Source organism: Bos indicus, chromosome 18 (assembly GCF_029378745.1).
Source record: "Bos indicus isolate NIAB-ARS_2022 breed Sahiwal x Tharparkar chromosome 18, NIAB-ARS_B.indTharparkar_mat_pri_1.0, whole genome shotgun sequence".
Taxonomy (NCBI): Eukaryota; Metazoa; Chordata; class Mammalia; order Artiodactyla; family Bovidae; genus Bos; species Bos indicus.
In genome coordinates, this window is record NC_091777.1 from 50,123,247 (window position 1) to 50,150,989 (window position 27,743).

At 55.2% G+C, this 27,743-nt stretch overlaps 2 protein-coding genes across 3 annotated transcripts in view; both read right to left on the reverse strand.

Moving 5' to 3' along the window:
• Window positions 1-1,900: 1,900 nt before the first annotated feature.
• Window positions 1,901-6,427, reverse strand: CCNP (cyclin P). The gene is given in 7 exon segments (XM_070771036.1): window positions 1,901-2,140; window positions 2,860-3,011; window positions 3,185-3,343; window positions 3,929-4,084; window positions 4,162-4,251; window positions 5,918-6,150; window positions 6,153-6,427. Coding segments are annotated over 7 exon segments (1,005 nt in total). The 5' UTR covers window positions 6,202-6,427; the 3' UTR covers window positions 1,901-1,974.
• Window positions 6,428-11,496: 5,069 nt separating this feature from the next.
• AKT2 (AKT serine/threonine kinase 2) overlaps window positions 11,497-27,743 on the reverse strand; it is a 47,555-nt gene continuing 31,308 nt past the window's right edge. For both annotated transcript variants that reach the window (XM_019979332.2, XM_019979333.2), the window contains exons 5-14: window positions 20,875-21,028; window positions 20,288-20,419; window positions 18,771-18,836; window positions 17,473-17,541; window positions 16,282-16,404; window positions 15,124-15,252; window positions 14,805-15,019; window positions 14,215-14,302; window positions 14,023-14,125; window positions 11,497-13,054 (exon numbers count right to left, since the gene is read on the reverse strand). In XM_019979332.2, coding sequence (XP_019834891.1) covers window positions 12,975-13,054; window positions 14,023-14,125; window positions 14,215-14,302; window positions 14,805-15,019; window positions 15,124-15,252; window positions 16,282-16,404; window positions 17,473-17,541; window positions 18,771-18,836; window positions 20,288-20,419; window positions 20,875-21,028 — 1,159 coding nt within the window. In that variant the 3' untranslated portion in view covers window positions 11,497-12,974. The remainder of the gene's footprint in view (window positions 13,055-14,022; window positions 14,126-14,214; window positions 14,303-14,804; window positions 15,020-15,123; window positions 15,253-16,281; window positions 16,405-17,472; window positions 17,542-18,770; window positions 18,837-20,287; window positions 20,420-20,874; window positions 21,029-27,743) is intronic.

The window sequence follows — 27,743 nt, forward strand, 5'->3', positions numbered from 1 at the left end:
GGCACACCCAGCATAGGCTGAGATGGTGAGTGAAGACTTCCCGAAGGAGGGGAGAACTCGATGAACAAGAGAGATCTGTTTCTTGCCCTCAGCTAGCTCACTGTCTGGGTAGAAAAAAACAGCGAGAAAGCAGCCAAGTGACAGCGCAGCATGAGGATCACAGTAATAAAAAATGCACAGAGCAAGAAACACATGAGAGATTTTCGAGAGAAAAACAGTGAATGATTGTCCTGCAACCCTCCTTAGCCGCTTAGTGCTGAGACCTTGAGTAAGCTCCTTGGTCTTCCTCCACTTTCCTTCTGTGTAACATGGAGGTAACAATTGGGGTCACTCCCAAGTAGCTGCAGGAGCTGAATCATGTTATGTAGGTAAAGCATGTAACACGGGGTAAAGCATGTAGTACAGTAATGACCAAACAGCAGCCAGTGTTCCTTATCATTCTTGAGACTGTGAGACATGTGATTGCAAGTGCCTGACTCTGAGTCAGCGTCCACGTAAACTAGTTTCACTTATTTGGCCCCATTGGGTCTTAGTTGCAGCATGCAGGATATTTCCTTACGGTGCATGGACTCTTTAGTTGCAGTGTGTGGCTATAGTTGCTTTTAGGCTTGAGGGATCTTAGTTCCCCGACCAGGGGTCGACTTGGCATTGCCTGCATTGTAAGGTGGATTCTTAACCACTGGAGCACCATGGAAGTCCTGGCACATTCATGAATAGTTGTGGAATGAATGAGTGAATGAGTAACTATGTAGAGCACCATTACCACCCCCACCAAGACCCTAGCCTGGGTCTCATTCCCAAGCATCAACCCTGCATTTCCACTGTCCCCTCCCCCTCCCACAGCAGTTCCCACCCAACAGACCCAAACCTGAACATGACACCTCTCATTCCAACTGCATTTCCATATTTTATTGTACTGAGTCGCTCCCTGATCCTCCAAACGTGAACACCTCAGTGGTGAAAGCTTCCTCTCAGCACCTCCAAACCTAGGCTTGGTTAAGAGTCTAATATTCCCGAGACTATATTCCAGAACAGCATCAGTCACCTTTCTGCACCTCAGACGTGTTTTTAATTGAAAATGTGGAAACCCACTGATTCATAACAACTATTTTCTGAGCAAACCTACTAATGTCTGAGTGCTACAGGCTCAGTAGAACGAGGGGACAACAGTACAAGCTCACAGTTCTGCTGAGATGCAGATGCACTCACAATACCTACGAGGTGTCAGGCACGGTCCTAATGCTTTACGTTTATGTTAACTCACGTCCTCATCACACCACCATGAGGTCGGTACTATAATTATACCCACTGACACTGTGGCACTTCAGATGTTAAATAAACCAGACCCCATTTAACAAACTTGCTATCCAAGGCCCATACGATCACAAATTGATGACCCTCGCAGGCCAGTATATGTGATGTGTTGGATTTATGCAACCGTTAAAAATACTGAATTAGTTGCCAACATTTAAAAGCAGAGATATTTATGGAATCGCAGATTTTCAACTTCCCTTATGAACGAAATCTGAAAACCTGGCACCATGAAGGTGACATACTTCATGGCTAGGAAAGGCATTCTCAGTTTCTGACAGTCGCCCTTCTTCCTAGTTTCTCCCCAACCCGGAGACCAAGGTTCATTAGCCTGGGTTGCTATTTTCCTCTCAGGATCTCTAATTTCCGCAAGTATTTGCGTTTGAGATCCGCGTTTTTCCTCAGCGCAGCGGCGCTTGTGGAAGCCCGCCAGTGCCCCCTCGCGGCGTAATCCAGAATTCTCATCTCGTCTCCCAGCAGCCATTAAGGGACTCGGTGAGACCATCCAATCAGGTGAGTGGGAGGCCCGGAAGTGACCAATCAAAAACTAGAGAAGGGCCAGAATTTGACCACTGAGGATAGAGAGCGCTCGGAATAAAAACTTTTTTATTGAAGTGGGAAACCGACGCACAAGAGGAGTCTTTTTTGCTGGGGTCTCCAGGCTCAGGGAGGCCCCGGTGGGGAGTGGCGGAGCAGGCAGGCGGCGGCGAGGCTGATGCCCTGGCGCTGGGGCCGCGCGTACTTGAGGAAGACGGCGGCGCGGCCGGGCGCGGGGCCTCGGAGCGCAGCGCGGACCATGCACGGCTCGAGCGGGCCCAGCTCCGCTCGGCTGCGTCGGAGAGACGGAGAAACTGAGGTGGGGCAAGAATAGCGGGGGACAGAGCACGACCTGTCCTCGGAGCTAGGGCTCGAGGCTGAGAAGACAAGCTGACTTGCTCAGGGGCTCTCTCGGGGTCGCAAACGCCACCCATCCTCCAGAGCGACTGGAGGGGCGCCGAGGGGCGGACCCTCTGTTCTGCCCTCAGGGCGCGGCTATGGCCGAGCCAGGACCCGCGCGGAGAGGGAAGGAGTGGGGCTGAGGGTGGACAGACAGACATCCAGCTCTACCCCAGGGGCACGGGCTGGAGGAAAAGATGATCACTCTGCCCCGCGGTGGCACAATTAACAAGATGACGGGGTTCGAGCAGCTAAAGGGTCATCGCATTCGCAGTCAGGAGGAGAGTTGGAGAACTCGAGGCTTGCAGACCCCTCATTCGCAACTCTGGAACGCAGTTAGAGCATCTTCTGGGGCTGAGGAAATCCTATTTTTCACCCTAGGACAAGGTTAAGGGCCCCCAAATATGTACAAACACCCCATTCTCTGAGACACCTCCAGAGAAAAGCAAATGGGACCCCACCCAGACTAGGCAGTCACCCCATTCTCTCTCCCACTCAGGAAACAAATCTAGCCCCGCCCCCACATAATTGTCTCATATTCTCCGAGACGGTAAAGACGGCGACAAAGAAGGTAGGCCCTGAAGTCACAGAGACCCTCCACAGCGGCCATACCTGTAGAGTGCCGGCTCAGGCCCGGAACCTGCTCCGTCGAGCGCCCGGTGAGCCAGGCTCAGTGCCGCAGCTGCACGGCGACCCGGCTCCCACCCTGCGGCTTCGGCCTCAAGCAGAGAGAGCTCCAAGAAGTAAGTGGCGAGTAGCAACACCTGCAGTTTTCGCGGGGAGCGTGTCAGGGCACGCCCCTACTCGCGAGGCCACACCCCTACCCGCGAGGCCACGCCCCCCCCCGCACAAGCCATGCCCTACCCGCGAGGCCAGGCCCGCCCGCACAAGCCATGCCCCTACCCACGAGGCCCCGCCGCGCTCCTGCCCCTTGCACCTGGGGGGCGCTCCGGGCCAGAGCAGCAAGCAACCCGAGGCAAAGTAGCGGGCCCGGGTGGTGCAGCCGGAAATCCAAGCGGCTCAAGATGCGGCGCTCCGCGCGCAGAAGCTCGGCCCTCGAGAAGGAGCCAGCGCCCAGGAGACAGAGGGAGGAGGGCTGGGAATTGGGGGAAAAGAGGTGGGGAAATCTTCGACCCTAGCTCGTTACTCCCTGGACTTGAGCGCCTGGGATCGTTTCAATCCCCGTTCTGGGCCTCAGTTTCCTGGTCTGTAAAATGGGGCCATTGATTTGCTGTCTGGAACTCACGGAATTTCACAGCCAGATAGACTTGGGTTCCTGACCTCAAACCCTACCGTTTACTCACTGTCTGACATGGACATCCACTGAAGCTCTGAGATTCAGTGTCTTCACATAAAACGGAGATATGACTTCCTACTTCACCAGGCCGTTCTGGTAAGGCACTGCGTTCATGCATGTTAACTATACTCAAGAAGGACTATAGCTACTATAACTACTCAAGAGTGAGTCCAAGTCCCAAATGCTTGTCTTCTGGCAAATGTCTTCCTGTCTCTGGGCCTCAGTCTCTTCCTCTGTTAAAAGGACACATTGGTAGCCTCTACCACATAGAGACATGCTGGGATTCCAAGACTAGGTAAAATGCTTGCTTGGCACACACTAGACATTTAATCTGTGAGGCGGGGAGGAAGGGCTCCACCCTCCCAAGCCCCGCCCCGGAAGTACCTCGGGAAGCACGCACTCTTCCACTTTGCACGCCAAGAACAGGCAGGCCATGCCCAGCAGCTGCAGGCGGTGTAGGCGCACTCGGCTCGCGCGCAAGTAGGAATCAAGCAGGTGCACGGCCAGGTAGAGCGTGTCCCCCGCCAGACCCAGGTACTCCTGGGGAGGGGCGTGAGTGAGCACCAAGGTTCTAGACTGCTACGCAGGCCCCTCCCTGCCCCCTCCCGGTTACGTACGTGCACCTGAACCAGCCAGTCCACCACTAGCGCGCGCATCTCCGGGGTCACGGTGCGGGGCAGGGCCCTCCAGGGCAGCGCGCGGCACACCTGCGGTCAGGCAAGGACGGCCTCAGTCTCCACACCTGTGCCTTGGCTTCCCTCCCGGGCTCCAGCCCTGGGTGCCCCAGTCTCCTCGCATCAGTTGGACGTCACGAGTGCCACATACAAACGCCTCCGACATCTCTTCCGAATACGCTCCTCTTGTGTGTCGCCATCTAGAACCCTGGACTTTGTTCTGGACGCCTCACTTTCCAGCTCTCCAGTTTAGCCCCAAGGCCACAGGACTTCATTACTGAGCATCTTCTCCTGGGTTCCCAGACTTCAGTCTTAGTCACCAACCCTCAACCCATCCTCCTCAGAACACCCAGAGGGTCTTTCTAAAGTATGAATCTGACCAAGGAACTACCCAGCCTAAAACCCTTCCGTGGCTTTCAGTACTCTTAAGAGAAAATCCTAATTGCTGTCAGATTCCGGCCCTGCTCCAGCATCACCTATCCCCTCTCTCCCCCCAAAACCCACACTTAAGCTACTTCTTACCTCGTTCCTACCTCAGGTCCTTTGCACTTATGTGCCAGCTGAAATGGTCATTCCCCACTCCTTGCATTTCTGACTTCTCAGTACTTCCAGTCTCAGCTAAAATTTCCCCAGCTTTTTCTATACTTTTCCATGTACCCTATCATCTTTACCTCATTGCTTTATTTTCCTCATGGTATTTTCAGATATCTGGTGTTTACTTCAAAGTCTTGCCTTTTTGCCCCACTAGACTGCCAGCAGGGCAGGGATTTCTGTCCAGATCACAGCTGTATCTTGGTTCCTAACAGAGACCCAGGCATGGGAGAGATGCTCACAAGATGTTAAATGAACGCATCCCTTCAGTATTTCTTCTGGCAATGCCTGTCTCAGACAATATCAGTGGACAACAATAGCCTGTGTTTTGGTTTTTGTGGCCCTTCTGAAATTATCGCCTACTTTGTTTGTTTGTCTCTGCTCATTGAGGCAGACTGTCTCGTGGTGTCCATCACGGCATCCCCAGTGCCTGGAACATGCTCAGAAACATTTGCTAATGACTCACTGAATAATTGATAAGTGGGTCAATGTGAGAGACTGCTGCTGCTAAGTCACTTCAGTCGTGTCTGACTCTGTGCGACCCCATAGACAGAAGCCCGCCAGGATCCCCCATCCCTGGGATTCTCCAGGCGAGAACACTGGAGTGGGTTGCCATTTCCTTCTCCAATGCATGAAAGTGAAAAAAGTGAAGTCTCTCAGTCGTGTCCAACTCGTAGCAACCTCATGGACTGCAGCCTACCAGGCTCCTCTGCCCATGGGATTTTCCAGGCAAGAGCACTGGAGTGGGGTGCCATTGCCTTCTGCAATGTGAGAGACTATGCAGTACCAAAGAAGGGGCTGCAAACAGCTGGGGAGGCTGGGAAAGGGCATTCCACACAGGTACAGTGCGAGAGAAAAAGGCCAAGAAGTTGTGGGTGGCAGCAGTTTAAAGGCCGCAAAGTCAGCCGGAAGTGACGTGAGAGGCTGGTGAGGTGGGAGTTAGGGAAGACTTGTTGAGTGGGTGTTGGGTGAGAGAGTCAGCTTTGGCTTCCTCCAACCCGAACGTTGCCTCTGCTGCCCTCCATGGATGTGGGCGGCGTTAGAGTTGCCCAAAGGCCGCTGGTCCACGGGTGCCCCCCCACCCCACGCCAACCCCAACCCCACTCACCATGACTTCGGTGAAGATGTCCCTGGCGTACTCACGTTCTCCCTCCAGCCCCAGCGTACTCAGAGCCTCCTCCAGCCCCGGTGGTGCGCAAGGCCCCGGGGGCCTCTCTGGGAGTCCTGGGGAGACGCTCCTGCCCGCCAGGACGCCATCAGGGATTGAGGTGCTCCGAGGCTCTGGGTCGAGGCAGGCGTTTGGACTCTGCAAAGGAGAGGGGCTGGGGTCAAGAGCATGGAGAGAGGCCCAAGCCGAGAGGCGGGAACCTGGCTCCTGTATCTCACCAGCATCCTTCGGGCTGGCGTCAAGGGTCAAGCCAAGTGCCCACCTCTTCCTAATGAGCGGAGGACCCTCGACAGGTGCTTTAAATGTGCGTGGGCGCATGCGTGCTGAGCACGCTTCACCTGGGCAGGTGCAGAGGCAAAGACGAAATGCTACACAGGCTGTCTCTGCCCCATCCAGACTCTCTAGGTCAGGCAGATGGCTCAAACTCTCTTTCCGCTACTTAACTATGATCAGAAGCAGGCCCTGTGAGCCTCACTCTCCTCAGCAATAAAGCAGGGATTTCAAAACTTACCCGACACATTGGTCCTGAGGAATTTGTAAGATTGTTAAATGTCCAGCACAGGGATCAAAACCTTAAAAGCTCAAGGCAAGGGAGCTATAAAATCATGTAACAAATATTGATAGAAGGCCTCTGTCCCCTGTGGTGGGTATTCAGGGATGAGCCCATGGTCGCTGCCTTTACCAAACCCACAGCTTCCAGGGGAGCTGATCCTCACGACTCACCAGCGATCCGGCTGGGTTAGTGCAGTGGCCTCTTCACTAGTCTTCCTGTAGCCGCCCTCCGCAATCACCACCCATTGTGCAGCCCGAAACGACGCTGTGACCCCTAATACACCAATTCATGCTCTGCCTCTGTTCAAAACATTGTGGGCTCCCATAGCCCTCAAGTTGAAAGCCCAAGAGGCCCTATTATCTTCCCACCCCCAAACATACCTTTGAGCCCATCTCCTATCCCCCTCACTCACTCCTCTCCCATCACACTGGCTTCCTGGCTCAGCCTCACCCACACCAGGCACAATTCTACGTCAGGGCCTTTGCACTGGCTGTTCCCTGTGTCTGGAACCTCCTCCCTCAGAGATCCTTCACTTCCTGCAAAGTGTTTCCTCAGATACTTCCTTCTCCATGAAAAAATGACATCCTGAGCATTTCCTGTTCCCATTCTATGCACGTACTTGCCTTAGCACTTCTCCCTCCTGACTAGACTGTGAACCCCATGAGGGCAGGGCTTATCTAGTTTTTGTTTTCATTGCTGTATTCTCAGTGCCTCGAGGAGGCTTGCCAGTGTCAGTACGTAAATATTTGTTGAATGAATGAGTGAACAGGCAGAAAGGGCCTCTCTGAGGTTATGTTGAAACTGAAACCTCTAAGAGGAGCCAGAACTGCAGATGGAGAGAGTGTTCCAGGTGTGTGTGTGGCGGGGTGGGGGGGGGGGGGGGGAGGCGGGAAGCATGAGCAAAGACCCTGAGGCAGGAGAGCTTGCTATTTTCAGGCACTGAGAGGTCAGTGAGGTGAGAAAAGTAAACAGAGTGTGAGATGCTGGACCAGTGGCTTCCTGTCATACTTAAAACTCAAAGACCTTACCTTGGGCCCAAGATCCTTTTGGCCCATTGTTACCTGTTTAACCTCATTTTCCTCTACTCTTCCTATGCCTTCACTCCTTGAGACACTGTCTTTATGTTCCCCAAACACATCAGACACCTGCCTGCCTCAGGACCTTTGCACTTGCAATTCCTTTGCCTGAACCGGGTGAGAACCTGGATATGTATATGCTCAGAGGACCTCTACGCTGTGGGAGGCAGACCTCAGGGGTAGTGCAGGTTTGGCTCCAGACCGCCTCAGGAAAACAAATTATTACAATAAAGTGAGTCACACAAATTTTGGTTTCCCAGTGTATCTAAAAGTTGTGTACACTATTGTAGTCTGTTGTGTGCAACAATATTATGTCTAAAAAAAAAATGTGCGTACCTTAACTTTAAAATACTTTATTGAAAAAAAAAATGCTAACCATCATCTGAAAACAGGGTTGCCACAAACCTTCAATTTGTTTAAAAAAAAATGCAGTCTCTGCAAAGCACAATGAAGTGAAGCACAATAAAATGACATATGCTGTAACAAAATTATTACAAGGGGAAGGTAGTAACTTTAGAGGTAGTCTGTCAGAGGCGAAATCTGACAGACCCCTTAACTGAAGAATCAGTCATCACCAGAAACAGAACAGATTGCCCATGTACCTCTTGATAGGATATATCAAGAAGGGCACCTCATTTCAAGGAAGTTCTTTCAAAAATAGCTTACATATAACCACAAAGAAACATCAGGCAAAAAACCCTGATCAAGAAGCATTCTGCAAAATAACCAGGCTTCCCAGGTGGCTCAGTGGGTAAAGGATTTGCCTATAATGCAGGAGACAGGTTCCATCTCTGGGTGGGGAAGACCCCTGGAGGAGGGGCATGGCAACCCACTCCAGTATTCTTGCCTGGGGAATCCCACGGACAGAGGAGTCTGGCGGGCCACAGTCCACGGGGCCGCAGAGTCAGCCACGACTGAGCGACTGAGCACAGGCATGCGGCAAAATAACCATCCTGTAAGTGTCAGACCAGACAATGGAAATGCAACGTGTTAAGTCTGGATTGAGTCACTGGCCGGGACTTACCCTTTTTTTTATTCAGGGACCCTAATGTGATCATTAATGAAAAGCTGATTAAGGTCCAAGAGAAAAGCATCTCAATGTTAACTTCTGAACTTTGGACTGTGGTTAAGAGAATGTTCTGGTATGGGGACAGACATGTAAATTTTTTAAAAATAAAATTTCGGAGATTCATGGAAAGTTGTAAAGAGGACAGAGTTCCCATATACCCCATACCCACTTCCCCCTATGAAGAGTGTGGTCTGTTTATCACAATTTAATAAGCCCATATGGATACAGTATTATCAAACCCATGCACTCTTCAGAGTTCCTGAATTTTTACTTAGTGTCTTCACTGTCCTAGGACCCCATTGGCTTCTTTTGGTTGACAGCTTCTTAGGCTTTCTTTTTTGGAACCTTGACGAAAAGTTCTAAGAACCCATAGTCAGGTCTTTTGCAGAACATCCCTCAATTGGAATTCTTCTGGTGGCTATTTTCTATTAGATCGAGAGTATGTGTTTTAGGAAGGAAGAGCCCAGGGGTAAAACAACATTCTAATCGCCTATCTAAGGCACACACAGCCCACATGATCCACCACTGTGTTGACCTTGATCACCTGGCTGACATAGCTTCACTTTCTCCACTGAAAAGTTGCCTTCCCTCACTTTTCACGCTGTACTTTGGAGTGTCTTTGCAGCCCACATCAGAGGAATGAGGGTGGGAGTCATGTTTCCCCTCCTTGAAGGCAGAATGTTTACAGAAATTATCTGTAAGTCTGTGCAGGTATGTCTCTTCCCACCATTTCCATCTGCACACTCATTTATTTTACCCCTTGGGTGTAACCCAGTATTATGCTATTTATTATTGCTCAAATTGCTTGCAGCTGTGGCCACTGGGGGCTCTTCCCCCTTGGCTCCCGTGCCCCTTCACATGCCCCATCAGTGAGGTTTTGGTTTCAGCATGTCCTTACGTTCCAGCACAAGATGCTCTGAATTCATCTTGAACATCTCCTGCTCCAGTCCTAGAATCCCTGTGGTACTAATTTTGACAGTTTCAGCAGTTTTCAAAGGACCCGCAGTTACTTCAAAATTAAAGTTTAAAATACTTGAATCGCTACGCTTTGGGGAAAAGCTATCTGACATGTATTAAAATACAGCAACTCCAGAATGTAGGCCTCAAAAATTTAAAAAGCACAAGCGCAGTAAGATGGGTTGTTACACTGAGGTTTATTACATTACTGCTGACGGCAGCAAACTGGAGACCAGATAAGTGTCTGTCATCGGGGGCAGCTGAGCCAGCCGAGGAACCTGCACCTGGAGAAAAGAGCTTGTGAAGCGGCTGGAGGCGTGACAGCAGTGTCCATAAGGAGTCCCTCAGATGCAAAACAGGAGCCGAGAAAGGATCTCGTTTCTACCAGTGACCCAGCGTGGCCTGCTGGTGCTGGTACACTGGCAGGAGGCGGCTGAGACGCGGCAGGATGGAACCCAGCAGCTTGACATCCCAGGCACAGGGGTGACGTGAGGGCCAGAATGACTGCTCAAGTGCTCAAGGCCAGGCGTGGTTCTGACTTTCCTCCTCCTTTCACAAGACTTGTGAGACGGTCTATACGCACATGACAAAAGATCAACCTATTCAAAAGTTAATTTTCACAACTGATGAAATTTTATTAAAACCCGTCCCTCTAAAACGCTTTGGGAAAAGTTCTGCCAGTGAAATAAGCACCACCATTACGTCTAAGGGGATTCGTTCAACGGAGGGCGGCAGCTGAGCGGCCTCTGGGAGCCCATCCGTGGACACGAGACAAGTGCTAACCGGCTGAGGTAGACAAAGGTCTGAGTGACAGTGTGGTGTGACAAGACACGGCACTGGTCATCTCCAGCGGTTGCACCAGAAGGCTGTATTAAAAAAAAAAAAAATCCTTTTTATCAGAGTGTAGTTGCCATTAAAACGCTTCTCTTTATAAGCCTCTCTGCTGTTTCTCATATGGACACACTTTTATAGCTCAATAATAACATTCATATAAAATTAGAATCTCTGAGTTTTTGTTGTAGGATCTGATTTTTTTCTCTACCCTCATTTATGACCTAAAAGACTCCAGGTGTGTGAAGGCCAACACCGTCTGGCAAAATCTGACAAATTCACCTGTGCCAGGGCTCAGCAGGGGCAGCCCTGGCCTGGGGGCTGCGAGGAATGATTCAAGCACGGGAGCTCCAGGGTTAAAAGGCCAGGCATCAGAGCCCTGAGGGTTATGAACCCATCTGAGGTGCCCCCGGCTGACAGCCACCACACATCCCACTGATCCTCTAACAGCTTTGTACTGGAAAAGTGACTTCCCTGGTGGCTCAGATGGTAAAGGTCTGCCTACAATGCGGGAGACGTGGGTTCGATTCCTGGGTCAGTAAGATCCCCTAGAGAAGGAAATAGCAACCCACTCCAGCACTGCTGCCTTGAAAACCCCACGGGTGGAGAAGCTGGTGGGCTACCGTCCACGGGGCCGCAAGGAGTCGGACACGACTGAGCAACTTCACTTTTATTGGGACTGGGGGCCGTAAATGAGAAGGTGTGTGCAGGCAGTACCCCCTCTAGGAAATGAGTCCCTTCCCTCCCACACTGGCTCCCAGGGCCCAGCCCTTCCACCCCTGTCTCCACCCCTCCTCTTTTTGCCTAAGCAGTTCCTGGGGGACCAGAATGGTCTCTGTCCACTGTACCCCCAGTCCAGGCATCTTCCAGACTCTTCACCAGCTCCCCCCGAAGTAACCTCCACCTCCCAACCTGCGCTTGAGCACCCCAGGTGCCTCCTCCACCCGCTTCCCCACCTCGTGGCACCTCTGGTCCCCGTGACCAGAGCAATGGGAGCAGGAGGCAGCCGGTGCCAGGGACTGGACTCAGGAAGCAAGGAAAGGCCGGGGTGGTAGGCCCCAGTCTGAAATGAGTGTCTTTATTGCTTGTACCGTACAAATACGAGGAGATGGGGACAGGCCAGTGGGGAGAAGGAAGAATTGTTGGATTAACAACATACACACACAGGAAAAAAGAACCCCACCCACCCAAACCCACCCCCGCCCCACCCCAGAAGGTCTCTCTGTGAACTACCTACAGGAGGTGGGGTGGGGAGAGCAAAACCACAAAAAACTAAAGTCCAAACACCCACAGATGCTGGGAGGCAGGGGGGCAGGGCAACAAGTGGACCCCAGGCGTGGCTCCCCTGCTAGGCCAGCGCCCCTCCCCCTCGGGATGAAGTGCTTGAGCCAGGGGTGGGGCCCGAGCCCACTCAAGCCACACACACATACACACACGCACACGCACGCACACACCCCCACGTGCATCCACACCCCAGATGCACAGGGATGCCCACAGACACACACAGTCTGAGGCACACACAGGAGTGCCCACAGCACTGACACGTTCACCTTAAGGCTGCAGAACATGGGGCCCAGAGAGGGGGAGAGAGTGAGGGGGCCCCTCCCTCGGCATGTACCAGACCCCCACCCCCTCTCAACCCAAGTCCGCGGGCAGGCCCAATACTGTCTCGGTGCGAGATGTGTAACAGCCGAGGCTGGCGCCCCTCCGCCTCAAGCAGAGAGAAGGGGGAGACCCCGGCCCCTGTCCTCGGAAGGGGCTGGGGCCAGGCCCGGGCTCCAGCGGGAGGTAAGGCCGGCCGGAAGGAAGCCCTGGTAAGGCACGGGGCTGGTGGGTGGGGAGGCTAGCCCCCCTCGTGTTCCTCCTGCCTCATCCACAGGGTCAGGAGAGCAGCTGAGGGGGTGGGGAAGACAGGGCCAGGCAGCCGCACCCGCTCTGGGTTCCCCGAGGGAGAGCGGGCCCCGTCCACGTGAGGGCGCCTGGACCCCCATTCTGCACGCAGCTTCCACAGGCCCGTGCTACTCCCCCACCCCCGGTCCCTGGACATTATTGCTTTTTCACCCCCACGGGAGGAGGGGGCCGGACTGCCCTCCGCCAGGCCACTCGGAGCCTGACGACGGGGCCAGGAAGGCAGCCTCTGAAAGGAGCAGCTGCGCGGAGGCGGGCTGCCCGCGGCTCCACGCTTCGCCCCTCACGGGGGCTTTATGTCGATTAAAAACCGGAATCTCTCCCACTGCCCAAAGGCCTAGTCCTGGGCAGGCAGAGGAGAGGCTCCCGAGTCCTGGTCTGTAACAAAGGTGAGGGCAGGACGGGATCCTGGAGGCAGGGCTGCAAGGACCGCTGAGGTGAGTTTGGCAGAGGGCTGAGGGAAAAACTGGAAATGGGGGGAGGAGGTGAAGGATGGGGACACAAACCAAAAAGGCAAAATAAAAAGTTGAAAAAAAAAAGAAAAATCCCCCGGCAGTGATGGCAGCAGCCTGCATGCGTCCCGTGGCGGCGGCAGGCGGCTGCTCACTCTCGGATGCTGGCCGAATAGGAGAACTGGGGGAAGTGCGTCCGCTGGTCCAGCTCCAGTGAGCCCAGGCTGTCATCTGCAGGGGGCGGTGGATGTAGATGGGGGAGAGCTGGCCGAGAGAGGGCCCGGGCCCCCAGCAGGGCTGCAGCCAGGCCACAGCGCAACCCCCAGAGACAGAATGGGGCCGCGGACCGAGGCTTAGTGGCCTCCCTCCCTCTCAGGCACAGCCCCACCGCCGGACCAGGACCCCGGCCTGCTCGCCCAGCCTCCTGAGCATCCCCCTAGCTTCTCTGACTCGGTCACACCAGGGTCTCGCCCAGACCTCTGTGGTCCCATCTCCTGCCCTGGGCACCACTCCCATCTTCAACCACCCTTCCCCCACACGAAGCCAAGTGGGGGTACCTTCACAAGCCCTCTCCTCCTCTGCTCAAATCCTTCCCCGGCTCATCCTTACTCCTCCAGGTGGCCCCCAAGATTCCCCTGCTCGCCCTTCCCTGCTCTATTCCGACCTGTGCAATGCTCCCATTTCTGGGAGTCCTGGGTGCCATTCCTTTTGCCAAGAACTCAGCTACCCTGTCTCCTTCTCCAGGAGGCAGGCGTTTCCCCTGAGCTCCTCCAGACCTGTATTCCTAACACCATCGGCCTGATCACTCTCGGGTGTCACCCCAGCTGGACTTTTGAGTTCCCTGAGGGCAGGGCCCAGGGCCGTCTCATCACTGCTGTGTCTCCAGCACAGCCCAGCACTGGGGAGGGCGGGGTGGGGCAGCAAGAACTCAAAACAGCTACAGAATCATTGGAACCATCCATGCAGCCCCAAAGCCCTGAGCGGTGAGGGAGCCAATAATGGACACTGGCCACTCCTCTGGGTCTCCTGCCCAGACCCCTCCTCCGACAGTGAGAGCCCTGGCGAGCTCACTGCAGGGTAAACTGCCCAGACACAGAGAGGGCCCTGTGAACTTCCTCCCAGAGAACTGGATCAAGAGCAGACCCCCCGAGCCCCGCTTCCAAGCCACGCCCACGGGAGTGGGGGCCTCAGACACTCACAGCGGTCCGGGGGCGTGACTGTGATGGACTGGGCGGTGAACTCGTCGTCAAAGTACCTTGTGTCGACCTCAGACGTGACCTGAGGCTTGAAGGGTGGCAGGAGCTGTGGAGAAGAGGAGGCAGCCTCAGGTCCCAGAGGAGCACCCAGGAGAGGCTGGGCTCCTGTGGGGAGCAGGCAGGCAGTGGGCTCACCTTCTTCTGGACCACGTCCTGCCAGTTGATACTAAGGAAGAACCTGTGCTCCATGACCTCCTTGGCGTCACTGGGCCCTCCGCCGAGCCTGGGCAGAGACGGCCATGAGCACCCGCCTCCCGGGCAGCCGGGTCCTGGGAGACAGGCTTTCGGTGCAGGCCCTGATAACCTCTAACGACTCCACCTTTAACATCCCGGGACACTCCACCACCTCACAGAGGAGGGATCTGGGGCTCAGGGAGGGAGTCCCTGTGCCCAGAGTCAGAACCTGGAGATTCCAACCTGGCCCCAGGGATGGGGATGCAAGCCGAGAGGGTGGGCTCCACAGACGGCCGCTCACATCCTGGCTCTGTCACCCTAGGCCAGGCACGGCCACTCTGTTCCTCAGTGTCCCCGGGAAACTAGGCAGGGCAGGCGGGGCCTAAGGACAGGCTTGGCCAAGGGAGCGCGCCAAGTGCCACCTGTAGGGCCGGTCAATCAGCACACATCAAGCATTCCACCGGCTTGTGAACCTGTGGACACTGCCCCCTGCAGGCCGAGGGAAGTGGCGGTGCTGGGCTGGGCTGCACCGGGCGAAGGCCAGCCCTCACCTCTGCTTAGGGTCCTTCTTAAGCAGCCCAGCAAGCAGGGACTTGGCCTCAGGGCTGAGCGTGCGCGGGAAGCGGATCTCCTCCATGAGGATGAGCTCGAAGAGGCGCTCGTGATCCTGGTTGTAGAAGGGCAGGCGGCCGCACATCATCTCGTACATGACCACACCCAGCCCCCACCAGTCCACCGCCCGGCCATAGTCGTTGTCCTCCAGCACCTGAGCAGGAAGGGGCAATGAGGGGCCGCCGAAGGAACCGCAGCCAGCCCTCAGGGGCCTGGGCTGAGGGGCCCCGCCTCCCCTGGCCTTCCAACCCCAGACACCTCGGGCGCCAGGTACTCAGGGGTCCCACAAAAGGTCTTCATGGTGGCCCCGTCGCTGATGCCCTCCTTGCACAGGCCGAAGTCAGTGATCTTGATGTGGCCGTCCTTGTCCAGCATGAGGTTTTCCAGCTGCAGGATAAGTCAGCGTGTCAGAGACACAGCATATATCTCAGGGTTTTCTGCCGCCCCCGAAACCCCACACGCCCTTGCCCTTCCCTGGGGTGGGGGGTCGTGGCCGGGGGCAGGGATGGCAGGGCCAGGGTGCTGGGAGGAGGGGTCAGAGAGCAACCCGCCCCCCCAGCAGGGGTCAGGCCCTCTGAGGCTCGGGGGGAGGAGGCAGACCCAGCACCTCCGCAGCCCCTGCAGCCCCCAGGGAGCTGGGAAGACAGGGCAGGGGGAGATGGGAGCCAGGTCCTGCCTGAGTGGCTTCCCCCACTGTGGTGGTGGTCACACTTCAGGCATGTGGAACACTGAACACTACCTTTCTATTTTTTCTTGAACATAACACGAATGGGCACTTCGGTGGGCCTCTGTGTAACCTCCACCGAGTCAAGAAACACCACCAGCTCTAAGTGCCCCGCTGCATTATCAGCCACCACCTCCTCCAACAGAAAAGGGACTTCATTTCTGCGCTTTTCTTCAGTGTTTCCCACCTACGCATACACTGTGAGTGACACAGACTCAGCTGTTCTGGCAGCCCCTCAGCCTTAGCCTGTGAGGCCACAGCCTGTCCTCCTGAACTGCTGTACGGAGCTGTGGGTCCACCACCACGTCTTCTATGCCCTCTCCAACAGTGGGCACTGGGCGGCTTCCATCTGGGGTTCGTGTGCACAGAGCTGCTGGAGCGTGTGTGTCCACACGGAGACGCACACAAGCGCCTGTTCTGGCGCATGCTCCCAGGGCAGAGCGGCGGCTCGCAGCGGACGTGTGTGCCGGGCGCTGGTGGACTCTGCCGGGCCATCCTCTGAAGAGCCTGGACCAACTCACACCCTCTCGCCATTGCTCCCAGGAGGCCTGGAAGGGCCCCACGCAGGCCACCTGCCCAAGACCACCACCTTGGGCCTGGGTGGGAGGCTCAGCTCCAAGAAGGACAAGACAGACCCTCCATGGAAGGGAAGCTCAGCAGATGGGTGCGCGGCCCGGGCGTGGCCTGCTCACCTTGATGTCGCGGTACACCACGTCCCGCGAGTGCAGGTACTCCAGGGCTGAGACGATCTCTGCTCCATAAAAGCGGGCCCGCTCCTCTGTGAAGACACGCTCCCGGGACAAGTGGAAGAACAGCTGCCAGCGGAGGGAGGAAGGGAGGGTGAGACCCCTGGCCCAGAGGAGGGGAGGATGGCACTCAGCCCGGTGATGTGGTGACACCTGCCCCACAAACTGCGAGTAATGGTGAGGACCAAGCGAGCGACAGTGAGTACAGAAAAACTCACGTGAGCGACAAAGAAAGAAAAAGTGAGCAAGGGATAAAGAGGGAAGGCCAGACAACAGGCGCCAAGTGGAGAGCTGGCGGGGGGCGGTTGCAGGAAGGGGCAGGCAAACGAGGGAGCAACAGCAAGGAGGCAGAGGAACACGACTCGTGAGCAAGCGGCAACAAGCCGTGAGATGAGACCACGTGCGGGATGAAACCAGTGAGTCACACCAGGGGGAGAGACAGGGTGTGGGGGCGAGGAGTGGGCGCCAGGTGGGCACGGTGAGTGGCGGAGAGAGAGGGTGTGGGGGTGAGGAGAGGGCGCCAGGTGGGCACGGTGAGTGGCGGAGAGAGAGGGTGTGGGGGCGAGGAGAGGGCGCCAGGTGGGCACGGTGAGTGGCGGAGAGAGAGGGTGTGGGGGCGAGGAGTGGGCGCCAGGTGGGCACGGTGAGTGGCGGAGAGAGAGGGTGTGGGGGTGAGGAGAGGGCGCCAGGTGGGCACGGTGAGTGGCGGAGAGAGAGGGTGTGGGGGCGAGGAGTGGGCGCCAGGTGGGCACGGTGAGTGGCGGAGAGAGAAGGTGTGGGGGTGAGGAGTGGGTGCCAGGTGGGCATGGTGAGTGGCTGACATCTCTCATCAGGAGAACTTGCTGAAAGTAGAGGACAGGGATCCTGACCCACAGACCCTTTCTCTGCAGCCTTTGAGAACATCCTTGCAGCACCGTCGGCCACCACCCCACAGCCCTCTGGACCTCAGTCTGTATCCCGCCCCCCAACTCACTAAACCTGTGAAATCAGACAAGCCACTTAACATCTCTGAGCCTGTCTCCCCACCTGCCTCAGGGGAGGGAGCGAAAGGAAAAAGACACTCCAGTAAGTCTCCCTCTGCCCCCCACACCCGGGAACGAGACATCCAGAAGGGCAGGCCGGGGCTTGGGGGCAGACCTCGCCGCCGTTGGCGTACTCCATCACGAAGCACAGGCGGTCGTGTGTCTGGAAGGCGTACTTCAGCGCCTGCGGGAAAGAAGGTGGCAGCGTGGGACGTGGGAAGATGGCTAGCTCTCTGCTGGGTCCCAGGAGACACGGCGCTGCTGATCCCCTCCCCGCCCTCTCCCCCGCAGCCCTGGCCAAGGTCGTGGGAATAACGTGACCAGGGTTCAAATCGCATCTTCACCTTTTGTGGGGAGTGAGGGAGCTCCTGGCTCTGACAGCAGGGAAGGGGTTACAGGGCTCAACGATCCTGTCCTCTGCCTCTAATTAAGCCTCCAAGAGACACAGCCAGGGCACAAACTATGTTCTGAGCAACACAGCTGTTTCACGTCTCTCTTCTTCCCATTTTACAGTCCAGTGTGTTAAAACTTAGGGGCTTCCCTGGTGGGTCAGTGGTAAAGCATCTGCTTGCAATGTAGAAGACCCAGGTTCAATCCCTGGGTGGGGAAGATCCCCCAGAGAAGAGAATGGCAACCTACTCCAGTATTCTTGCCTGGAGAATCCCATGGACAGAGAACTGTTGAACTTACACACACATGTGAGGTTTGCTGGCTGGGGGTTGGCAGTGGCTTGGGAGCCAACTCCCCAGATAGCCTGGACAAGTGATTCTCCAACAAACAAGTAGTTTTCAAACTGTGCTCTAAGGAGCCAGACAGAGTTCCTCAGAGGACCCTTAGGTGACCCCCTGCTCAAGAAACTCTACTGCTCCCTGTCTTCCACACTGAAGAACCTCATAAGGTCTCATTTAAACAAGTGCTTTGGTTCAGCAGGACACCCGAACAGCAAGTGAGCTACAGAAACGACCCTTAAACCATTTTCCACCTAGTCCATCCAACTGACATCTGCTGGTCTCGATGGAGACTGCTGCCCAAGAGGTGTCTGTCTGCTCAGCCTAAGTGGACAGGCAGCACAGTGATGGTACATCTGCTTCTAGGATTACTTCCTAAAACTCAACCCGCTGGACTAAGCACCTCTAACCAATACAGAGAGAAGCCATGCTCTCCTGGGGCCATTTCATAATCTGGTATCATCAGACGGCTGAGGGGTTGACACAAAGCCACCGTCTATAAAGAAGCTGCCACCCTGGTGTCTCAGTTCTGGCCACCCGGGGAGCCCGTACAGCTGCACCCCCACCACCAAGCCAACACCAATCCGTGCTCCACAGAACCGGGGGCTGCCTTTCTCCGAGCTCCGTCCTAAGGGCAGCCTGGAGGCCCCACGTGTGCACCCTGCTTGAGACAAGTGTTACTCACGGTGAGGAACGGGTGCCTGGTGTTCTGCAGGACCCGGCTCTCGGTGACCGTGTGGGCGACTTCATCCTGCAAACGGAGGCTGGGTGAAGGGCTGGAGGGCAGCGCCATGTCGGCCTCACGCCCCACCTCCAGCCTGAGAAGATGGGGGAGGAACGGGTTGGTGAACTCCAACTCCGTTCCTAACTAATGCAGAGAACGTGAATGATCACTCACAAGCCCTAATGAAATACCGGACCAGACACGGCCACGCAGTGACTCGCTGTCAAAACCACCCAGTGAAAAGCTGATGGAGACTTCTGACAAGGGAGGGCCCGGCTGTCACCACCCGCCCCACGGGCCAAGTCTGGCGTCTGCAAAGGTGGGGGGCGGGGGGGCGCGGGGCGCAGACACTGAGGGGCCTGAGGTGACGCCACAGGCCGTGGTGTTCCTATAAATGGCAGCGACCCTATACACATCCTTGAAGGACCTAGACCGAGTCAGGACTCTAGGCTGTGAGCAATGATTCCCGGGGTGTGGTCCCTACGCTGGCAGCATCGGTGTGGCCTGGGAATTTGGGAAAAAATTATCAGGCCCCTCCTGGGACCCATGAATCAGAAATTCACGGTGCGGGCCCAGCAGCAGTGTCACAGGGCGCCCCCCCTGCCCCCAGGGCTCTAACAGGGGCTCAAATTTGGTACTGAGTGTACCCGAGAGTGTGGTGCCCAGACACCTGCTATCCTTCCAGGAGGCAAGTCTGTCTCCAGGGATACTGTGATAACATCGGTAACAATGTCTAAGAATGTTTCTGACTCAGGGGTGGAGGGCTGCCCTGGTAGGGGCCAGGGATGCGGGGGCACGTCACAGCCCCCCTGGCAGAGAATGGTCTGGTCTCAAATGTCACATCTGAGGCTGAGAAGCCCTGCCCCACACCAATGATATCTAGGGCTTGATAATTTTTGTTGGACATGACCACAGTACCACAATCACAGTCTTTAAGATCATCACCTATTAAAGATACAAAGCTAAGCATGTATGTCTGGGAATCTCTGATGCCCAGAACATGCTTTAAGGCGCTTCAGAACAAAAAGAGATGAGAGCAGAGCTAATGAAACAAGACTGGCCAAACGGCAGTGCTGAAGCTCGGTGACTAGACTGGGCAATCCACTATATTTTTCTTTAAAAGTTTTTACGTATTTTAAGAATTTCCTAGTTTAAAAAGTTTAAGTAAAAGAAAAGGAACAGAATTCCATTTCCAGCCCAGCCTCCTCCTGAGACCCCCTAAGCCAAGGCCCCGCCCTAGTGGGCCCCCCAGGCCCTGCTGGGTGAAGCCCCTGTCAGACTCTCTCCTTCCTCCCTGGTGTCCAGAGGGTGGGGGACTCAGCAGGCAGGGCCCCACAGGACTGAGCAGTGGCTCTGGGGGTGAGGGGACACAGCAGCAGACGCAGGAGGTGTCCCGCCTGGAGTGTGCTCCGGACCACAGGCACGCTCCGGGCTGGGCCCCACGGTGGCTGGCCCACAGCAGCCCAGGGAGGGCCTACCTTGGCGATGATCACCTCCTTCCGCAGGATCTTCATGGCATAGTAGCGGCCAGTGGCCTTCTCCCGCACCAGGATGACCTTGCCAAAGGTGCCTTTGCCCAGGAGTTTGAGATAGTCGAAGTCATTCATGGTCTGCCCGGGATGGGGAGAGAGTTGGGCAGTCAGAGCTTGGCATGTGGCCCGTGGGAAGAAATTTTAACAAAGAGAAGAGAAAATTCAAAGGACACTGTTGCCAAAATGCTCAGGCGGGAGCAGGGAGGCCCCAGGCAGCAACTGTTTGTTCTGAGGTGGCCTTCAGACTGAGGCTCTCCCACCATCAGCTTTCCCAGGCACGGGGCCCTGGGGGGCTGAGCTAGGGCTCTAAGGTGGGGGCACAGGGGTCTTCACCACTGCTCAGGATGAGGCTGCCCCGCATCCCGTGGGCCCAGGGCAGTACCACGCCATCTACTGCCTGAAATCACCACGCCCACAGGGCAGTCAGGAACTGTCCTGGCCGGGGCCCTGAGCTCTCGGTATGGAATTCCAGGGGGGCAGGGCTGAGAGTGCTCACAGACTGGCAGGCCCCGTCCTCCAGCTCTGGCACTTACCACCTTGGCCCGCGCCTTGCTAACTGCCACCTCCATCTCCTCGGCCGCAGAAGAGTCGCTGGGGGAGCCACACTTGTAGTCCATGGGGTCGTCCCCTGGACCCCTCTGCTTGAGGCTGTTGGCAACCATCTGGATGGCCCGCATCCACTCTTCCCTGTGTGAGGACGCGTCCGGGGAGCCATGAGTCCTGGTGCGCCTGGGCCTCAGGGCAGGAGGGGCTGAGCCCCACAAGCAAATGACTAAAACACCTTCCAGCATTCTGGGGAGATCTGCCTGACCGAGGGGAGCTGAACCATCACAGGCCCCCCTGGCTGTGGCAGATCGGGGAGGGTGAGACTAGAGTAAGAACAGAGACTACCTGTGGATCCACCAAGAGCCTGACCCGAGGGCCACTTGAAATCGAGGAGCAATTACATGACTAGAGGGGAGACCACCTTTCCTCACAGGCTCTGGGAAATAAGCTGCCTTCCTGAGCCTTGAACCAGGGAGACAATGCTCCTCTGAGGCCCTGGGAACGAATGACGAGCTCATGCATACAAGTGACCAGTGTTTTGTAAAAGAAAACCAAGAACAGAAGGAAGCGTTCATTTGCCAAAGAAGGTGGAGATCTTATAAGGCAAGAGCTGACCAACAGGACCCCCTGGAGGCACCTGTCTGGGGGTGGGTGGCTCAGGGGCCATTCTGCTGGGGGTGGGACCGGGGGTGGGGCGGGGTGGGGTGGGGACGCTGCCAAACAGGGAAGCAGGTCCCAGCAGAAGGGAGACAGGTTTAAGAACAATAAACTAGTTCTGTCACTCATGATTTAAACTCGCTGGGAAAGAATTTTCTTTTGATACTTGCAACAGACTGGTCTGTACAGAGGGGAAAAATACACCTAGGAGAAATAAGTAAAAAACTGTCTGCTGTGCTCATTCGTGTCTGACTGTTTGTGATCCCATGGACTGTAGCCCACCAAGACTACTCTGTCCACAGGATTTTCCAGGCAAGAATACTGGAGTGGGTTGCCGTTTCCTTCTCCAGGGAATCTTCCCAATCCAGGGAATGAACCCACGTCTCCTGCATCTCCTGCATTGGCAGGCAGATTCGTTACCACTGAGCCACCTGGGAAGCCCAAGTAAAAAAGACCACACGCCAAAAAGAAAAAAGGATGAAGCTGAATGATACTAAATTGTTTGGACCCACTAGTTTGGTTCCTCTAGTTTGGACCCACCACACAATTTTAGGGGTTTAGCCCAACATTTGTTGAGCCCCCTACGGATTTTGATCATGTCTGTAAAAGCCATGTGACCAGCTCTAGCTGAGTTCCACGGTTTGCTGAGCAAAAGCAGTACCCAAGTCCCAGGATCCCAGTTCACACCTAGAAGCTCTGCCTCTCTCCTGACCTCACTCACTCAAGAAGACCTTGCTTCCTAAGACAGTCTCAAGAGTTCTGGGAGCGCAATTATCAGGGGCTGGCACAGAAGCCCTCCCCAAGCCTGAGCAGAGTCTGGGGGCCCCGGATGCCACACGTGTCCGCCCCACGAGGGCAGGGATTTGGGGCTGGTTGTGACCTGGCCCCCAGCGGGTACTCGGGAGACGTGTGGGGAACGACTGAGCAAGGCAGCCAAAGCCCTGGCTGGCCCTAAGCCTGCTGCACAGCCAGGCCAAGCGGCGCAAGCCTCTCCCCTTCCCAACCCAATACCTCAGGCGGGCATTTCTCAACAGGTTTCACCCAAGCCCTCCTTGGAACAAGTAATGGGACAAATCCCTGGCCCTACATTAATATTCCTGTTTCCAAAAACTGTGGGGGAGGGGAACATACCCAGCGACATGCTCTATCAGACCAGAACTGTCCTCTTAGAAATTTGAAAATGCTGACTTTGGGTATATGACTATGGATTGAAGAAAAAAAAAAAAAATCACACATCTCCTAAAATGGTTTGAATATACTACAAAAAAAAAAAGGCATATACCTCACATGTAGAGATTGTGAGGGACTACCACATGGAAAAAGAATTTGCAGGCCAAGATGTGTGTGTACTATCGTCTGTCTGTAAGGAAGAAACGGTCCATCCTCAGGAGCCTGAATGGACAAGAGATGGAGCCTCCGCACTGCAGAGCTGGGGCTCAGACAGCAGCCCTGGCACTGGGAGAGCCCCTCCCCCCAGCTCGCCCCCTCCTCAGCACCCAGGCAGCACTGAGACGCTGGGGAGCTGCCATGTACAAAACCAGCACCCAGAGAAAGTTCTCGCCTCAAGGAAGGGGCTAAAGATTCCACTGGAGGGGTCTGGACCATCCCACCTGGAGCCAGAACCCACGGGGGTGCACACGGAGGCTGGTCGGGGGTGACTCTCTGCCGCCTGACACGCCCCAGATCTGGTTCCAACTGGACCGAGGTAGCAAGGTTGCAGCACTCAGAATTTCAGAGAAAAGGCAAGGGCCTCTGTCCAGGATACTCCTCAAGGGTTTGCAACATGGTGTCTGGGGCAGAGGGGAGCTTCCTCCCCAGGCTGGGGCTGATGGGCCTTCCACCCCTCAAAGGAAAGCTCCCAGGGAAACGCTGAGGAAAATAATGGTTCCAGACACACCACCTCATTCCATGCTCCTTAAGAGGGCTGCAAAGGGAGCAGCCGTGCTCCCAATGGGAAACTGAGGCTCACGGAGGTGGGGTCTCCTGTGGGCGTTCCACAGTCAGGGGGCCATGGCACTGAGACCCACACTCGGCGCTCCTCCAGGCCCTCCAGCCCAGGGGAATGGCACTGGGGGCGCTCACCAGTGGGCTCAGGGATACCACGCTATATGCACAGAGCCCAAGGGCACGGCAAAGGCAAGCAGCCTCTCAGGAGCCCTGACCCCGCCGTGTTTCTAGCCCACCTTCCGAGAGGACCTCCCTTACTGAACAACACAAGGGCCCTCCACTTGCTTGCTCCCAGAGCTGCTGAAGTGCTTCATGTGAAGTAACTCCTTGAGTCCTCCCTGCATACCTCTGAAGGAGGTACTATTATTCACCTCTTCTTACAGACAAGGAGACCAAGGCACAGAGGGGCTGACAGTTACCCAGTGGCAGTTAGCAAGCAGAGGCCCAGGGACACAAACCCAGCCACGCTCTCTGCGGGGTGGCGTCAGGCAGGGGGAGCTGGGCCTGACCTCACCCCACTGCCAAATGGCCGTGGGATGCTGGGCGGCCTCACTTCTAGGACCTCCGTCTGCCCACCACGTTCCCTGGGCCCAACACCACGGCTGAGAGCACAGACTCGAGCTGGAAGGCCTGGAGGGACTCCGGGCTCTGCCCCTTCCTGAGGCAACCATAGACGGGCCACTTGACTTTCCAAGGGCTATCCAAGGAAGGAATGAGACACCAACATCAAGTGCTCAGGACAGAGCAAACACCTCAAAGGGTTGTGAGGAGTCACCCAGCCAGTCCCTCCTGAGTGGCTTCTGTGTGCCAGGCCTTCTTCCAGGCGCTGGGGGTGCAGCAGGGAACCAGCCCCATTGTAGCTCCAGGCCTAACATTCAAGACACCTGTGTCAGGGCTCCAAGGCAGGGGCCAGAGAGGAAGCCCCGGCTCAGAGGGTGGCTTGGGAAGGCCTCTCCAGGGAGGTGGCACATAAGTCAGGACCTGGAGGACCTCCCCGGAACATGGGGCCTCCCCAGGGCCAAGAACAGGCACTTGGCTGTGAAATAAGTGAAACAGAGGAGAGGAGGCAGCCCTGTGAAGTGCCAGGAGGGAAAAGAATCCAGGCAGAGTAACCAGCATGGCGAAGGCCCTGAGGAGGGAGCCTGGGGTGTCTGTGGAAGGCCCAGCCAACAGAGAGAGAGGAATGGAAGAGATGAGAACAGGAGGGAGGCCACGGCGTGAAGGAGTTAAGTCTTGATCCTTCACATCACAGAAGTCCTGGAAGGGTCTATCAGGGCTGACAGGACCTGACTTTTCTGCTCTAAGTCAGCAGCTGCTGTGTGGAGTATAGGCTGAGAGTCTCAAGAGGAAGCACAAGGCTAGTCCCACAGCAAGAGGAGATGGTGGCAGACGATTCGGAGGCGAGAAAAGGTGGTGTGACTCTACAGGCCCCCCGAGCCAAGACGCTTCCACATCCTTCTAGTTCCTCATAACCACTGAGCCCCACTGGGACAGCGGCACAGTGGCTGGTCTGACTCTAGATCCTGGGCCATCCGGCTGAACAGAATGAACTGCACCCTGGAGGGAAGGCCAGTGGCCTGGAAGTGACAGGGCTGTCCTTGTCACAGCCTCGGGAAGAACAGCTGACCACTGGTCTGATGCCAGATGGGGCCCTCTCCCCTAACCAGGGTCCCCCTCAGAATCAGAGGGGCATTCACAGCTGGAGGCATCTGGGGTCCCCCTCTGCTCAGACACTCTCAAATGGGCTGCCCTGGCTGATTCAGGCCCAGCCCTGCTTGGCAGGGAAAACATAGGCCCTTCAGATCTTCTTTTTTTATTTTGTACCTCTCTGGGCTTCAGTCTCATTATGTCTCATCATTATGTCTGTTTAGCAGGTGAGGAACTCCTGCCTGGAGGTGTAGTGAGGATAAGTGAATTAATACATGTGAAGACCTTAGAACAGGGTCTGGCTCAACAGAGCATTAGTCCTAACTGTTCTTTTATTTATTTGACAAATATTTACTGAACACCTAGTTATGTTCCTGGCACAAATAAACAAACAGAAAATGTCACACCAGGTAGGATAGATGCTATGAGGACAAATAAAGCAGGCTAAGGGTAACAGAAGTGGAAGGCAGGCAGGACCCTCCAAGAAGGTGACATCTGAGCAGAGACCCCACAAAGTTAAAAGCAGAAATATAATGACATCTGGGGGAAGAGGAGTTCAAGCAAATAGCAAGAGCAAAGGTCCTGAGGTAGGAAATGTGCCTGGCATGTTTAAGGAACAGCATGGAGGCCACAGTGGCTAAAGTGGGGGAACTGGTGGCAGGAAAGTATTCTGAGGCCAGATCAAGCAGGTCTTTGTAGAATAGGGCATCAACTTTGGAGTTTACTCCAAGTGAGACTAAGAGCCTCAGAATTCCAAACAGAAGCTGCACGGTAAGATTTCCATTAAAAAAGCTCACACTAATGTGATGCCCTGTTAAATATTCCTGCCAAGACCAGGGGTCTGCCAACTTATCCTGGAAAGAGCTGAAGAGTAAATATTTTCGGCCTTGCAGGTCACACAGTCTCTGTTACAACTCGGTCACTGCTCAATTCTGCCACAGGACAGCAAAGAGCAGTCACAGATAATTGGTAAGTGAATAGGCGTGGTGTTCCAATAAAACTTTATTTATAAAAATAGGAGGTTGGGCCACAGTTTGCCAACCTTAATTCAGACCTAATTTCCGGTTTACAGGAAATACAGGCACAGAAGAACAAAGCAAACAGTGCCAAAAGACAATAATAGGACACGTCCAGAGTATAGGGCATCCTACAAGACAACCAGTCTGGCTCGTCAAAAAAGAAAACAAATAAATAAAAAAATCAGTGTCGTGGTGGGGGAAGAGACACAAAGGCTAAACTAGATTATAACAGGACACAGACAGCATGTACCTTGGTTTATCAAATCCTGGTCTGAAAAACAACATTTTGAGGACAACTGGGGAAATTAAACTATGGCTCAGATCTGGGGAGGATGTTAGTAAGTATTAATATTACAAATAATCATCTGTGGTGTGATAAGGGCACCAAGATTCTGTAGAAGAAGCTACTTATTCTTAGGAGATGCCTGCTGATGTATTAAGGAGGAAAGTGTCACAAAGTATGAACAGAAGTTCAAGATTCAGCATAAAATACAGCCAGATGAGGCCAACACGGCATATGCTCAACTGCTGAACCTAAGTGCAGGGTATCTAGCTGTTCATTTACGACAGTGGTCTTTCAACTGTCCCGTCCGCCTGAAACAAGAAGTCATGGCAGGGAGTAGTGGAATTGCTCCAGTTGCCCTGGGGAGAGCCTGCTGGTGGAGGAAGCGAGCAGGCTGCTGCAGCGGTGACCGGTCACCGGAGTGGCCCCGTCGGCCCCCACCCCACCCCCGCTCCCCAGGCTCAGGCCTGGCAGGGCAACGAGGACAGTCATGAGCAGAGCAGCCTCCCTCTCCTGGGTTTCAGACTCATGCCTTCCCTAGGGTTAAGGTCAGGAATCTGGGGTCTGGTCTCAGAGCAATCCCATTAGATTTCTCTCCAGTGGCAGCAGCAGGTACTAAGCAAAGGACGAAAGTGGGGCCTCTCCAGTCCCTTCGGTCTCAGTAAAGGGACTCTTCCCCACGCCAAAGAGCATGGCATTATGAAAATGGAAACTAGAGCAGGTCTGTTGCTACTAAAATTCTGTCGGCTCCCCACGGCTCCTGCTCCAGGCTTGCAAAGCGTGTGCCAGGTACTGCTGAGTCCAGGGCTTCCTGTTTATCATCCCCCTGAATCTTCCGGCAACCCTGTGACAAACCCCAATTGATTCACTGCTTGCCAAGCTCTGTGGGGACCTCCGTCTGGAGCCCAGGCGCCGGCTGAGCTCGCCAGCTCTAAGGCCTCCACTTCCCCTCTTCCAAGACCCTTAGCTCTTGATTCTTTAGTCATGCAGAACCCTCTGCGATCCCTGGGATGACAGGCTGCCTCGCATCCAGGCTTTTTCATAGGCTGGTCCCTTTTCCCGAAGCCACCTTCTTCTTCCTATCTCCGCGGCTGACTCCTCCCCCATTCCTCAAAACTCAGCCCAACGCGTAGACCCTATGCACCTTCTGATCCCAACTGGCTTTTACTGGCACGCCGTGTTTCCTGTGCCCAGTTTTCATCTGAGTAATATCTCAGGGGGCCTGAGATGACCATTCTGTTCCCCATAGTGGGGCAAGTATATTTTCGACCTTGGGAAGCTTTGCAATGACACAGTTTAGATT